Raw genomic sequence first — 15,138 nt, 5'->3', positions numbered from 1 at the left:
GGGGCAGGTGTGACCTGTACACAAAAAACGGGTGGCACTTGAATCCCAGGGGGACCAATATCCTGGCAGGAAGGTTGGCTAAGGCTACTGGGGAGAGTTTAAACTAGATAGGTTGGGGGAAGGGGATCAAAATGAGGTGACTGAGAGTGAGAAAGGTAGCTCGCAAACAGAGAAGGGTTATAGGCAGTGCAAGAGGGCGGATGGACAGGGAATAGAGAAGGGGAGAGCTCAGACCAAAGGATTGAGATGTGTTTACTTTAATGCCAGGAGTATAGTGAATAAAGGGGATGAGCTCAGAGCATGGATCGATGCCTGGAAGTATGATGTGGTGGCCATTACGGAGACTTGGATGTCTCAGGGACAGGACTGGATACTCCAGGTGCCGGGATTCAGATGTTTCAGGAAGGACAGGGAGGGAGGCCAGAGAGGGGGTGGAGTGGCACTCCTGATCAGGGATAGTGTCACAGCTGTAGAGAAGGTGTATGCTGTGGAGGGATTGTCCACCAAGTCTCTGTGGGTGGAAGTTCAGAGTGGGAAGGGACCGGTCACTTTGCTGGGAGTTTTCTATAGGCCGCCCAATAGTAACAGGGAGGTGGAGGAGCAGATAGGGAAACAGATCCTGGAGAGTTGCAATAATCTCAGTAAGAAGTTTAACAACACCAGGTTAAAGTCCGACAGGTTTATTTGGTAGCAAAAGCCACACAAGCTTTCGGAGCTCCAAGCCCCTTCTTGAAGAAGGGGCTTGGAGCTCTGAAAGCTTGTGTGGCTTTTGCTACCAAATAAACCTGTCGGACTTTAACCTGGTGTTGTTAAACTTCTTACTGTGTTTACCCCAGTCCAACGCTGGCATCTCCAGATCATGAGTTGCAATAATAGCAGAGTTGTTGTGATGGGAGACTTTAATTTCCCAAACATAGATTGGAATATCCCTAGGGTAAGGGGATTGGATGGAGAAGAGTTTGTTAGGTGTGTTCAGGAGGGTTTCCTGACACAGCATGTGGACAAGCCTACAAGAGGAGAGGCTGTACTTGATCTGATACTGACCAATGAACCTGGACAGGTGTCAGATCTCTCAGTGGGAGAGCATCTTGGGGATAGCGATCATAACTCTATCTCCTTTAGGCTTGCATTGGAAAAAGAGAGGATCAGGCAAGCTAGGAAAGTGTTTATATGGAGTAAGGGGAAATATGAAGACATTAGACAGCAAATTAGAGGAGTAAATTGGAAGGAGGTATTCTCGAGGAAATGTACTGAAGAGAGGTGGCAGTTTTTCAAGGAATGTCTGTCTCGAGTTCTACAGGACAACGTTCCGAGCAGACAGGGAGGTGTTGGTCGGTTAAAGGAACCGTGGTGCACGAAAGCTGTGCGGGACCTAGTCGAGAAGAAAAGTAAAGCGTACAAAAGGCTCAGAGAGCTTGGCGACGATAGGGATTTAAAAGAGTATACGGCTTGTAGGAAGGGACTAAAGAAGGAAATTAGGAGAGCCAGAAGGGGTCACGAGAAGGCCTTGGCAGGTAGGATTAAGGAGAACCCTAAGGCGCTCTATAAATATGTGAAGAGTAAAAGGATGAGACGTGACGGAATAGGGCCTATAAAAGGTGAAGGCGGGAAAGTCTGTACGGAACCAGTAGAAATGGCAGAGGTGCTCAATGAGTATTTTGCCTCGGTTTTCACAGAGGAGAAGGACCTGGGTGGATGTACTGCGGGCGTGCGGTGGACTGAAAGGATTGAGTATGTGGACTTGAAGAAAGAGGTTGTGGTGGAATCTTTGAATGGCATCAAGATAGATAAGTCGCCGGGTCCGGATGGGATGTACCCCAGGTTACTGTGGGAGGCGAGGGAGGAGATTGCAGAGCCTCTGGCGATGATCTTTGCGTCGTCGATGGAGACGGGAGAGGTATTGGAGGATTGCGGATGTGGTTCCTATTTTCAAGAAGGGGAATAGGGATAGCCCAGGTAATTACCAACCGGTGAGTCTAACCTCAGTGGTTGGTAAACTGATGGAGAAGATCCTGAGGGACAGGATATATGAGCATTTAGAGAGGTTTAGTATGCTCAAGAATACTCAGCATGGCTTTGTCAAGGGCAGATCGTGCCTTACGAGCCTGGTGGAGTTCTTCGAAAATGTGACTAAACACATTGACGAAGGGAAGGCGGTAGATGTGGTTTATATGGATTTTAGCAAGGCGTTCGATAAGGTGCCCCATGCAAGGCTTCTAGAAAAAGTGAGAGGGCATGGGATCCAAGGGGCTGCTGCCCGGTGGATCCAGAACTGGCTTGCCCAAAGGACAGTAAGAAGTCTCACAACACCAGGTTAAAGTCCAACAGGTTTATTTGGTAGCAAATACCATAAGCTTTCGGAGCAATGCTCCTTCGTCAGATGGAGTGGTCTCTGTTCTCAAACAGGGCACAGACACAGAAATCAAATTACAGAATACTGATTAGAATGCAAATCTCTACAGCCAGCCAGGTCTTAAATGTACAGACAATGTGGGTGGAGGGAGCATTCAACACAGGTTAAAGAGATGTGTATTGTCTCCAGACAGTACCGCACTGTACCGCAAGCCCACGGATAACCTCATGATGCTCCACTTCTCCAGCTTCCACCCTAAACACGTAAAAGAAGCCATCCCCTACGGACAAGCCCTCCGAATACACAGGATCTGCTCGGATGAGGAGGATCGCAACAGACACCTCCAGACGCTGAAAGATGCCCTCATAAGAACAGGATATGGCGCTCGACTCATCGATCAACAGTTCCGACGCGCCACAGCAAAAAACCGCACCGACCTCCTCAGAAGACAAACACGGGACACGGTGGACAGAGTACCCTTCGTCGTCCAATACTTCCCCGGAGCGGAGAAGCTACGGCATCTCCTCCGGAGCCTTCAACATGTCATTGATGAAGACGAACATCTCGCCAAGGCCATCCCCACACCCCCACTTCTTGCCTTCAAACAACCACGCAACCTCAAACAGACCATTGTCCGCAGCAAACTACCCAGCCTTCAGGAGAACAGTGACCACGACACCACACAACCCTGCCACAGCAACCTCTGCAAGACGTGCCGGATCATCAACACGGATGCCATCATCTCACGTGAGAACACCATCTACCAGGTACAAGGTACCTACTCTTGCAACTCGGCCAACGTTGTCTACCTGATACGCTGCAAGAAAGGATGTCCCGAGGCATGGTACATTGGGGAAACCATGCAGACGCTACGACAACGGATGAATGAACACCGCTCGACAATCACCAGGCAAGACTGTTCTCTTCCTGTGGGGGAGCACTTCAGCAGTCACGGGCATTCAGCCTTGGATCTTCAGGTAAGCGTTCTCCAAGGCGCCTTCACGACACACGACAGCGCAGAGTCACTGAGCAGAAACTGATAGCCAAGTTCCGCACACATGAGGACGGTCTAAACCGGGATGTTGGATTTATGTCACATTATCAGTAACCCCCACAGCTTGCCTCCTGGACTTGCACAATTTCACAAGCTGTACTGTCTGGAGACAATACACATCTCTTTAACCTGTGTTGAATTCTCCCTCCACCCACATTGTCTGTACATTTAAGACCTGGCTGGCTGTAGAGATTTGCATTCTAATCAGTATTCTGTAATTTGATTTCTGTGTCTGTGCCCTGTTTGAGAACAGAGACCACTCCATCTGACGAAGGAGCATTGCTCCGAAAGCTTATGGTATTTGCTACCAAATAAACCTGTTGGACTTTAACCTGGTGTTGTGAGACTTCTTACTGTGCTTACCCCAGTCCAACGCCGGCACCTCCACATCTTGCCCAAAGGAGGCAGAGAGTGGGTATAGATGGGTCTTTTTCTAAATGGAGGTCGGTCACCAGTGGTGTGTCCCAGGGATCTGTTCTGGGACCCTTGCTGTTTGTCATTTTCATAAATGACCTGGATGAGGAAGCAGAGGGATGGGTTGGTAAGTTTGCCGACACGAAGGTTGGTGGGGTTGTGGATAGTCTGGAGGGATGTCAGAAGTTACAGAGGGACATAGATAGGATGCAAGACTGGGCGGAGAAGTGGCAGATGGACTTCAACCCAGATAAATTTTGGTAGGACAAATGGGATGAAGGAATACAATATAAAGGGAAAGACTCTTAGTACGGTAGAGGATCAGAAGGACCTTGGGGTCCGGGTCCATAGGACTCTAAAATCGGCCCTGCAGGTGGAGGAGGTGGTTGAGAAGGTGTATGGTGTGCTGGCCTTTATCAATCGAGGGATTGAGTTTAGGAGTCCGGGGATAATGATGCAGCTATATAAGACCCTCGTCAGACCCCACTTGGAGTACTGTGCTCAGTTCTGGTCGCCTCACTATAGGAAGGATGTGGAAAAGATTGAAAGGGTGCAGAGGAGATTTACAAGGATGTTGCCTGGATTGAGTGGCATGTCTTATGAGGATAGGCTGAGGGAGCTCGGTCTTTTCTCCTTGGAGAGACGAAGGATGAGAGGAGACCTAATAGATGTTGAGAGGCATAGATCAGGTGGACTCAGAGGCTTTTTCCCAGGGTGGAAATGTCTGCTACGAGAGGACACAGGTTTAAGGTGCTGGGGGGTAGGTACAGGGGAGATGTTAGGGGTAAGTTTTTCACACAGGATGGTGGGCGAGTGGAATCGGCTGCCGTCAGTGGTGGTGGAGGTGAACTCAGTAGGGTCTTTTAAGAGACTCCTGGATGAGTACATGGAGCTTAATAGGATGGAGGGTTATAGGTAGGTCTAGATGTTCGGAGGGAAGATGTACTAGCAATTTTGAATGAACTGAAAGTTGATAAGTCCCCTGGGCCTGATGAAATATATCCTAGGATTCTTTGGGAGGCAAGGGATGAGATTGCAGAGCCTTTAGCTTTGATCGTTGCGTCCTCACTGTCCACGGGGGTGGTGCCAGAGGACTGGAGAGTGGCGAATGTTGTTCCTCTGTTTAAGAAAGGGAATAGAAATGACCCTGGTAATTATAGGCTGGTTAGTCTTACTTCGGTGGTCGGTAAGTTGATGGAAAAGGTCCTTAGGGATAGGATTTACGACCATTTAGAAAGATGCAGCTTAATCCGGGATAGTCAGCACGGATTTGTGAAGGGCAAGTCTTGCCTCACAAATTTGATAAAATGTTTTGAGGAAGTAACTAAGTGTGTAGATGAAGGTAGTGCAGTTGATGTCATATACATGGATTTTAGTAAGGCGTTTGATAAAGTCCCCCACGGTCGGCTTATGAAGAAAGTAAGGATGTGTGGGATAGAGGGAAGTTTGGCCGATTGGATAGGTAACTGGCTATCTAATAGAAGACAGAGGGTGGTGGTGGATGGAAAATTTTCGGACTGGAAACCGGTTACCAGCGGAGTGCCACAGGGATCAGTGCTTGGTCCTCTGCTATTTGTGATTTTTATAAATGACTTGGAGGAGGGGGCTGAAGGGTGGATCAGTAAATTTGCTGATGACACCAAGATTGGTGGAGTAGTGGATGAGGTGGAGGGCTGTTGTAGGCTGCAAAGAGATATAGATAGGATGCAGAGCTGGGCTGAAAAATGGCAAATGGAGTTTAACCCTGACAAATGCGAGGTGATTCATTTTGGTAGGACAAATTTAAATGTGGATTACAGGGTCAAGGGTAGGGTTCTGAAGAATGTGGAGGAACAGAGAGATCTTGGGGTTCATATCCATAGATCTCTGAAGGTTGCCACTCAAGTGGATAGAGCCATGAAGAAGGCCTATAGTGTGTTGGCGTTCATTAACAGGGGGTTTGAGTTTAAGAGCCGTGGGGTTATGCTGCAACTGTACAGGACCTTGGTGAGACCACATTTGGAATATTGTGTGCAGTTCTGGTCACCTCACGACAAGAAGGATGTGGAGACACTGGAAAGAGTGCAAAGGAGATTTACCAGGATGCTGCCTGGTTTGGAGGGTAGGTCTTATGAGGAAAGGTTGAGGGAACTTGGGCTTTTCTCTTTGGAGCGGAAGAGGTTGAGAGGAGACTTGATAGAGGTTTATAAGATGATGAGGGGGATAGTTAGAGTGAACGTTCAAAGACTATTTCCTCGGGTGAATGGAGCGGTAACTAAGGGACATAACTATAGGGTTCATGGTGGCAGATATAGGAAGGATGTCCGAGGTAGGTTTTTTACTCAGAGAGTGGTTGGGGTGTGGAATGGACTGCCTGCAGGGATAGTGGAGTCAGAAACTTTAGGAACATTTAAGAAGCTATTGGATAGGCACATGGAGTACTTCGGGATGATAGGGAGGGAATAGCTTGATCTGGGTTTCAGACAAAGCTCGGCACAACATCGTGGGCCGAAGGGCCTGTTCTGTGCTGTACTGTTCTATGTTCTATAGAAGGTAGGGATGTGTTCGGCACAACTTGTGGGCCGAAGGGCCTGTTTGTGCTGTAGTTTTTCTTTGTTTCTATGTTTTTAACCCTCTCAATCTGGGTGCCAACTTACAGGGATCTATGCACATGGACACAGATCTCTCTGCTCATTCACACTACCAAGTATCTTACCATTAGCCCAGTACTCTGTAATCCTGTTACTCCTTCCAAAGTGAATCACCTCACACTTTTCCGCATTGAACTCCATTTGCCACCTCTCAGCCCAGCTCTGCAGCTTATCTATGTCCCTCTGTAACCTGCAACAACCTTCTGCACTGTCCACAACTCCACCGACTTTAGTGTCATCCGCAAATTTACTAACCCATCCTTCTACGCCCTCATCCAGGTCATTTATAAAAATGACAAACAGCAGTGGCCCCAAAACAGATCCTTGCGGCACACCACTAGTAACTGAACTCCAGGATGAACATTTCCCATCAACCACCACCCTCTGTCTTCTTACAGCTAGCCAATTCCTGATCTAAACCGCTAAATCACCCTCAATCCCATGCCTCCGTATCTCCTGCAATAGCTTACCGTGGGGAACCTTATCAAACGCTTTACTGAAATCCATATACACCACATCAACCGCTTTACCCTCATCCACCTCTTTGGTCACCTTCTCAAAGAACTCAATAAGGTTTGTGAGGCACGATCTACCCTTCACAAAACCGTGTTGACTATCCCGAATCAAATTATTCCTTTCTAGATGATTGTAAATCCTATCTCTTATAATACTTTCCAAAACTTTGCCCACAATAGAAGTATGGCTCACTGGTCTATAATTACCAGCGTTGTCTCTACTCCACTTCTTGAACAAGGGGACAACATTTACTATCCTCCAGTCTTCTGGCTCTATTCCTGTAGACAATGACGACATAAAGATCAAAGCCAAAGGCTCTGCGATCTCCTCCCTCGCCTCCCAGGGAATCCTGGGATAAATCCCATCCGGCCCAGGGGACTTATCTATTTTCACACTTCCCAGAATTGCTAACACCCCCTCCTTATTACCCTCTCCTATCTTTTCAGGCTCCACGCACAACTTCCCACTACTGTCCTTGACTGGTATTCCTGACATACCTATAGAAAGCTTTAGGGTTTTCCTTGATCCTACCTGCCAAAAACTTCTCATGTCCCCTCCTGGCTCTTCTTAACTCTCTCTTGAGGTCCTGCCTGGCTAACTTGTAACTCTCAAGCGCCCTAACTGAGCCTTCATGTCTCATCTTTACAAAGGTCTCCTCCTTCCTCTTCACAAGAGATTCAACTTCTTTAGTAAACCACAGTTCCCTCAGTCGACCACTTCCTCCCTGCCTGACAGGTACATACTTATCAAGGACACCCAGTAGGTGTTCCTTGAACAAGCTCCACATTTCAATTGTGCCCATCCCCTGCAGTTTCCTTCCCCAATGCATCCTAAATCTTGCCTAATCGCATCATAATTTCCTTTCCCCCAGCTACAACTCTTGCCCTTCGGTATATACCTATCCCTTTCAATCACTAAAGTAAACGTAACCAAATTGTGGTCACCATCACCAAAGTGCTCCCCTACCTCCAAATCTAACACCTGGTCTGGTTCATTATCCAGTACCAAATCCAATGTGGCCACGCCTCTTGTTGGCCTATCTACATACTGCGTCAGGAAATCCTCCTGCACACATTGGACAAAAACTGACCCATCTAAAGTACTCGAGCTATAGCTTTTCCAGTCAATATTTGCAAAGTTAAAGTCACCCATAACAACTACCCTGTTACTTTTGCTCCTATCCAGAATCATCTTTGCAATCCTTTCCTCCACATCTCTGGAACTTTTCGGAGGCCTATAGAAAACTCCCAACAGGGTGACCTCCTATTTCTAACCTCAGCCCATACTACCTCAGTAGACGAGTCCTCATCAAACGTCCTTTCTGCCACCGTAATACTGTCCTTGATTAACAATGCCACACCTCCACCTCTTTTACCACCTTCCCTGCTCTTACTGAAACATCTAAACCCCGGAACCTGCAACAACCATTCTTGTCCCTGCTCTATCCATGTCTCCGAGATGGCCACAACATCGAAGTCCCAGGTACCAACCCATGCTGCAAGTTCACCCACCTTATTCCGGATGCTCCTGGCGTTGAAGTGTACACACTTCAAACCACCTTCCTGCCTGCCAGTACACTCCTGCAACGTTGAAACCTTATCCATGACCTCACTACTCTCAACCTCCTGTACACTGGAGCTACAATTCAGGTTCCCATCCCCCTGCTGAATTAGTTTAAACCCTCCCGAAGAGCATTAGCAAATTTCCTCCCCAGGATATTGGTACCCCTCTGGTTCAGGTGTAGACCATCCCGTTTGTAGAGGTCCCACCTACCCCAGAATGAGCCCCAATTATCCAGGTATCTGAATCCCTCCCTCCTGCACCATCCCTGTAGCCACGTGTTCAATTGCTCTCTCTCCCTATTCCTCTCCTCACTATCACGTGGCACGGGTAACAAACCAGAGATAACAACTTTGTTCTAGCCCTAAGCTTCCACCCTAATTCCCTGAATTTCTGCCTTACATCCCCATCCCTTTTCCTACCTATGTCTTGGGTGCCTATGTGAACCACGACTTGGGGCTGGTCCCCCTCCCCCTTAAGGAACCGAAAACACGATCCGAGACATCATGGACCCCGGCACCTGGGAGGCAACGCACCAGTTGCGAGTCCCTCTCGCTCCCACAGAATCTCCTATCTATCCCACTAGCTATGGAGTCCCCAATAACTAATGCTCTACTCCTCTCCCCCCTTCCCTTCTGAGCAACAAGGACAGACTCTGTGCCAGAGACCTGCACCCCATGGCTTACCCCTGTTAAGTACCCCCCCCCCCCCCCCGCCCCCAACAGTATCCAAAACGGGAATACTTGTTATACAGAGGAACAGGGGATTGCTGCTCTGACTGCTTCTTACCCTTTCTAGCCATCACCCACGTATCATAATTTTTAGGGGTAGCTACCTCCCTGTAGCTTCTATCTATAGCTGCCTCTGCCTCCCGAATGATCCTGAGTTCATTCAGTTCCAGCTCCAGATCCCTAACACGGTCTTCAAGGAGCTGGAATTGGGTGCACTTCCTGCAGGTGTATTCAGCCGGGACACTGGTGTCCCTCACCTCAAACATCCCACAGGAGGAACATTGCACTGCCTGCACTGACATCCCTGCTACTTCCCTTACTAAGAAACAAAAGAGAGGGGATAAAAAGCTTACCTGCTCTCACTCCAAGTCTTTTTTTTTAGGTTAGAGGAGGGGGAAGGGTGGGGGACTCTACACGTGTAGAGTCTCGGGTTACCTCCCCGTTCAAATTTATTGGGGGAAAAAAAACCTTCCCAGGCCTCCCCGCGGCCTACTTCCGGTTTCCTGTTTAACTGAAAAAAACCTCCGGTAAAAAGTAAGATTAAAAAATCAATCTCTTCCTCTCCTGACTCGAATTGCTCCCTCTCTGCTTTGCTCCGGTGGAATAATGAAGATGGGTATAGAGGGATATGGGCCAAATGCAGACAAGTGGGATTAGGTTAGGGGTTTAAAAAAAGGGTGGCATGGACAAGTTGGGCCGAAGAGCCTGTTTCCATGCTGTAATCCTCTATGACTCTAAGTGAGAGGCCAAAGTGAACATAGGCCCCTTAGAGAATGAGAAATAATAATGGGGAATCAGGAAATAGCAGAAAAGTTAAAAAAGAACTTTACATCAGTCTGCATGTTAGGGCCGGTCAAGGACAGTGGTGGGAACTTGTGTATGGAATCAGTAGAGATAGGCGAGGTGATGAATGAATACTTTTCTTCAGTGTTCACCAAGGAGAGGGGCCATGTTTTTCAGGAAGAGAAGGTGTTACAGGCTAATAGGCTGGAGGAAATAGATGTTCGGAGGGAGGATGTATTGGCAGTTTTGAATAAACTGAAGGTCGATAAGTCCCCTGGGCCTGATGAAATGTATCCTAGGATTCTTTGGGAGGCGAGGGATGAGATTGCAGAGCCTTTGGCTTTGATCTTTGGGTCCTCACTGTCCACGGGGATGGTGCCGGAGGACTGGAGAGTGGCAAATGTTGTTCCTCTGTTTAAGAAAGGGAATAGAAATGACCCTGGTAATTATAGACCGGTTAGTCTGACTTCGGTGGTTGGTAAATTAATGGAAAAGGTCCTTAGGGATGGGATTTACGACCATTTAGAAAGATGCGGATTAATCCGGGATAGTCAGCACGGATTTGTGAAGGGCAAATCGTGCCTCACAAATTTGATAGAATTTTTTGAGGAGGTAACTAGGTGTGTTGATGAAGGTAGGGCGGTTGATGTCATATACATGGATTTTAGTAAGGCGTTTGATAAGGTCCCCCATGGTCGGCTTATGATGAAAGTAAGGAGGTGTGGGATAGAGGGAAAGTTGGCCGATTGGATAGGTAACTGGCTGTCTGATCGAAGACAGAGGGTGGTGGTGGATGGAAAATTTTCGGACTGGAGGCAGGTTGCTAGCGGAGTGCCGCAGGGATCGGTGCTTGGTCCTCTGCTCTTTGTGATTTTTATTAATGACTTAGAGGAGGGGGCTGAAGGGTGGATCAGTAAATTTGCTGATGACACCAAGATTGGTGGAGTAGTGGATGAGGTGGAGGGCTGTTGTAGGCTGCAAAGAGACATAGATAGGATGCAAAGCTGGGCTGAAAAATGGCAAATGGAGTTTAACCCTGATAAATGTGAGGTGATTCATTTTGGTAGGACAAATTTAAATGTGGATTACAGGGTCAAAGGTAGGGTTCTGAAGACTGTGGAGGAACAGAGAGATCTTGGGGTCCATATCCACAGATCTCTAAAGGTTGCCACTCAAGTGGATAGAGCTGTGAAGAAGGCATATAGTGTGCTAGCTTTTATTAACAGGGGGTTGGAGTTTAAGAGCCGTGGGGTTATGCTGCAACTGTACAGGACCTTGGTGAGACCGCATTTGGAATATTGTGTGCAGTTCTGGTCACCTCACTATAAGAAGGATGTGGAAGCGCTGGAAAGAGTGCAGAGGAGATTTACCAGGATGCTGCCTGGTTTGGAGTGTCGGTCTTATGAGGAAAGGTCGAGGGAGCTGGGGCTGTTCTCTCTGGAGCGGAGGAGATTGAGGGGAGACTTAATAGAGGTTTATAAAATGATGAAGGGGATAGATCGAGTGAACGTTCAAAGACTATTTCCTCGGGTGGATGGAGCTACTACAAGGGGGCATAACTATAGGGTTCATGGTGGGAGATATAGGAAGGATATCAGAGGTAGGTTCTTCACGCAGAGAGTGGTTGGGGTGTGGAATGGACTGCCTGCAGTGATAGTGGAGTCAGACACTTTAGGAACATTTAAGCGGTTATTGGATAGGCACATGGAGCACACCAGGATGGTAGGGAGTGGGATAGCTTGATCTTGGTTTCAGATGAAGGTCGGCACAACATCGTGGGCCGAAGGGCCTGTTCTGTGCTGTACTGTTCTATGTTCTATGCATGGTGGATGATACTAATAACATTCCAAAAATACTAAATCAAGGGGCAGAGTGGGGTAGGAACTAAATATAACAACAATCACTACAGAAAAAGTACTAAGGAAAGTAATGGGGCCAAAGGCCGATAAACCCTGTTTACCTGAATAATTCATCCCAAGATAGCAAAGGAAATAGCTACAGAGACAGTGGATGCACTGGTCATAATCTTCCAAGAGTCCTTAAATTCTCAAAGTCCCAGAGGATTGGAAAATTGTCAATGTGCCATATCAGAACATAAGAACTAGGAGCAGGAATAGGCCATCTGGCCCCTCGAGCCTGCTCTGCCATTCAATAAAATCATGGCTGATCTTTTTGTGGACTCAGCTCCACTTACCCGCCCACTCACCATAACCCTTAATTCCTTTACTGTTGAAAAATCTATCTTTGCCTTAAAAGCATTCAATGAGGTAGCCTCAACTGCTTCACTGGGCAGGGAATTCCACAGATTCACATCCTTTGGGTGAAGAAGTTCCTCCTCAACTCAGTCCTAAATCTGCTCCCCCTTATTTTGAGGCTATGTTCTGGTTTCACCCACTAGTGGAAACAACCTTCCTGCTTCTATCTTATCTATTCCCTCCATAATTTTATATGTTTCTATAAGAATTCCCCCTCATTCTTCTAGATGCCAATGAGTATAGTCCCAGACTACTTGGTCTCCCCTCATAAGTCAACCCTCTCAACTCAGGAAACAACCTAGTGAATCTCCTCCCCCCCCCCCCCCCACTCGCCCCCCCCCCCCACCCCCCCCCCCCCACCCCCCCCCCCCCCCCCCCCCAGTGCCAGTATATCCTTTCTCAAGTAAGCAGACCAAAACTGTGCGCATTACTCCAGGTGTGGCCTCATCAGCACCTTATACAGCTGCAACATAACCTCTCTGTTTTTAAACTCCATCCCTCTAGCAATGAAGGACAAAATTCCATTTGCCGTCTTATTTGCTTGCTGTGCCTGTAAACCAACTTCTTGCGATTCATGCACAAGGACACCCAAGTCCCTCTGCACAACAGCATGCTGCAATTTTTTAACCATTTAAATAATAGTCCATTTTGCTGTTATTCCTACCAACATGGATGACCTCACATTTACCAACATTGTACTCCACCTGCCAGATTCTTGGCCACTCACTTAAACTATCTATATCCCTCTGCAGACGTTCAGCGTCCTCTGCACACTTTGCTGTACCACCCATCTTGGTGTCATCGACAAACTTTGACACATTCCATTTAGTCCCCAAATCCAAATCACCTATGTAAATTGTAAACAATTGCGGTCCCAACACTGATCCCTGAGGCACACCACTAGCTACTGATCGCCAACCAGAAAAACACCCATTTACCCCCACTTTGCTTTCTGTTATTTAACCAATCCTCTGTCCATGCTAATATGTTACCCATAACGCAATGCACCTTTATCTTATGCAGCAGCCTTTTGTGCGGCACCTTGTTGAATGCCTTCTGGAAATCTGGATACACGACATCCATCAATTCCCTGTTGTCCACCGCACTCGTAATGTCCTCAAAGAATTCGTGGAAATAAGTTAAACATGACCTGCCTTTCATGAACCCATGCTGCATTTGCCCAATGGAACAATTTCTATCCAGATGTCTCGCTATTTCTTCCTGGATGATAGATTCAAGCATTTTCACCACTACAGAAGTTAACTGGTCTATAGTTACCCACCTTCTGTCTGCCTTTTAAACAGTGGCATCACATTTGCTGTTTTTTCAATCTGCCGAAACCACCCTAGAGTCCAGCGAATTTTGGTTAATTGCCACGTGTGCATTTGCTATTTCCCCCGCCATCTCTTTTAATACCCTGGGATGCATTCCATCAGGGCCAGGAGACTTGTCTACCTTAGCCCTATTAGCTTGCCCAACACTACTATGTTAGTGATAATTATCATTTCGAGATCCTCACCTGCCATAGCCTTCTTATCAATTTTTGGCATGTTATTTGTGTCTTCCACTGTGAAGACCGATACAAAATACCTGTTCAATGCCTCGGCCATTTCCTCATTTCCCATTATTAAATCCCCCTTCTCATCCTCTCAAGGTCCAATGTTTACCTTAGCCACTCTTTTTCATTTTATATATTTGTAGAAACTTTTGCTATCTGTTTTTATATTGTGAGCTAGTTTACTCTCATAATCCATCTTACTTTTCTTTATAGCTTTTCTCGTGGCTCTTTGTTAAAGATTTCCCAGTCCTCTAGTTTCCCAATAATCTTTGCCACTTTGTATGCATTTTCTTTCAATTTGATACCTTCCTTTATTTCCTTAGATATCCATGGCTGATTATTCCTTTTCCTACAGTCCTTCCTTATCACTGGTATGTACTTTTGCTGAGCACTGTGAAAAATTGTTTTGGAAGTCCCCCACTGTTTCTCAATTGTCCCATCATAAAGTCTTTGCTCCCAGTTTACCGTAGCCAACTACTCCCTCATCCCATTGTGGTCTCCTTTGTTTAAGCACAAGACACTGGTATTGGATTTTACCTTCTCACCCTCCATCTGCATTTTAAATTCAACCATACTGTGATCGCTCCTTCTGAGAAGATCCCTAACTGTGAGACATTAATTATTCAAAAAAAGGAGGGAGACAAAAAACAAGTAACTATAGGCCAGTTAGCTTAACTTCTGTAATTGGGAAAATGTTAGAGTCCGTTATAGAGGATGAAATAGCAGAGCATTTAGAAATGCACAATATAATCAAGCAGAACCAGCATAGATTCATGGTGGAGAAACCATGCCCGACAAATTTATCAGAATTGGCTGCGACCCTGCCCCCCCCCCCCCCCCCCCCAATCCACCTGGCAAGATAGAACCACCTAACCCAACCCAACACGACATCCCAGGCCCAGCCCGACCGGATGCTCCCTTCCAGCCCCTGGTCTGAGGTGATATCAAGCAGGATAGATAAAGAAGAATCAATAGATGTAATATACTTGGATTTTCAAAAAATGTTCAATAAAGGTACTGCACAAAAGGCTATTAATAAGATAAGAGCCCATAGAAACATTGAAAATAGAAGCAGGATCAGGCCATGTGGCCCTTCGCGCCTGCTCCGCCATTCATTTTGATCATGGCTGAGCATCAAAATCAATATTCTGATCCCGCCTTCACCCCATATTCCTTGATGCGTTTAGCACAAAGAGCTATATTTAATTTCTCCTTGAAATCATGGTGATGTGGGTGGTATATTAGCATGGCTAGAGAATTGGCTAACTGATAGAGGACAGTGTT

At 46.9% G+C, this 15,138-nt stretch overlaps 1 protein-coding gene across 6 annotated transcripts in view; it reads left to right on the top strand.

The window, feature by feature from the left end:
- tmem39b (transmembrane protein 39B) overlaps positions 1-15,138 on the top strand; it is a 173,684-nt gene that overhangs the window by 20,820 nt on the left and 137,726 nt on the right. For 2 of the 6 annotated variants that reach the window (XM_078238366.1, XM_078238367.1), the window contains exon 2: positions 14,178-14,225. The exons of the other annotated variants lie outside the window; for them this stretch is intronic. In XM_078238366.1, coding sequence (XP_078094492.1) covers positions 14,184-14,225 — 42 coding nt within the window. In that variant the 5' untranslated portion in view covers positions 14,178-14,183. The remainder of the gene's footprint in view (positions 1-14,177; positions 14,226-15,138) is intronic. 6 annotated transcript variants of the gene reach the window in all.

The sequence above is a fragment of the Mustelus asterias genome, chromosome 21 (assembly GCF_964213995.1).
Source record: "Mustelus asterias chromosome 21, sMusAst1.hap1.1, whole genome shotgun sequence".
Lineage (NCBI taxonomy): Eukaryota > Metazoa > Chordata > Chondrichthyes > Carcharhiniformes > Triakidae > Mustelus > Mustelus asterias.
The sequence above is the reverse complement of the archived record's forward strand: the minus strand, read 5'-3'. Positions and strand labels throughout refer to the sequence as shown.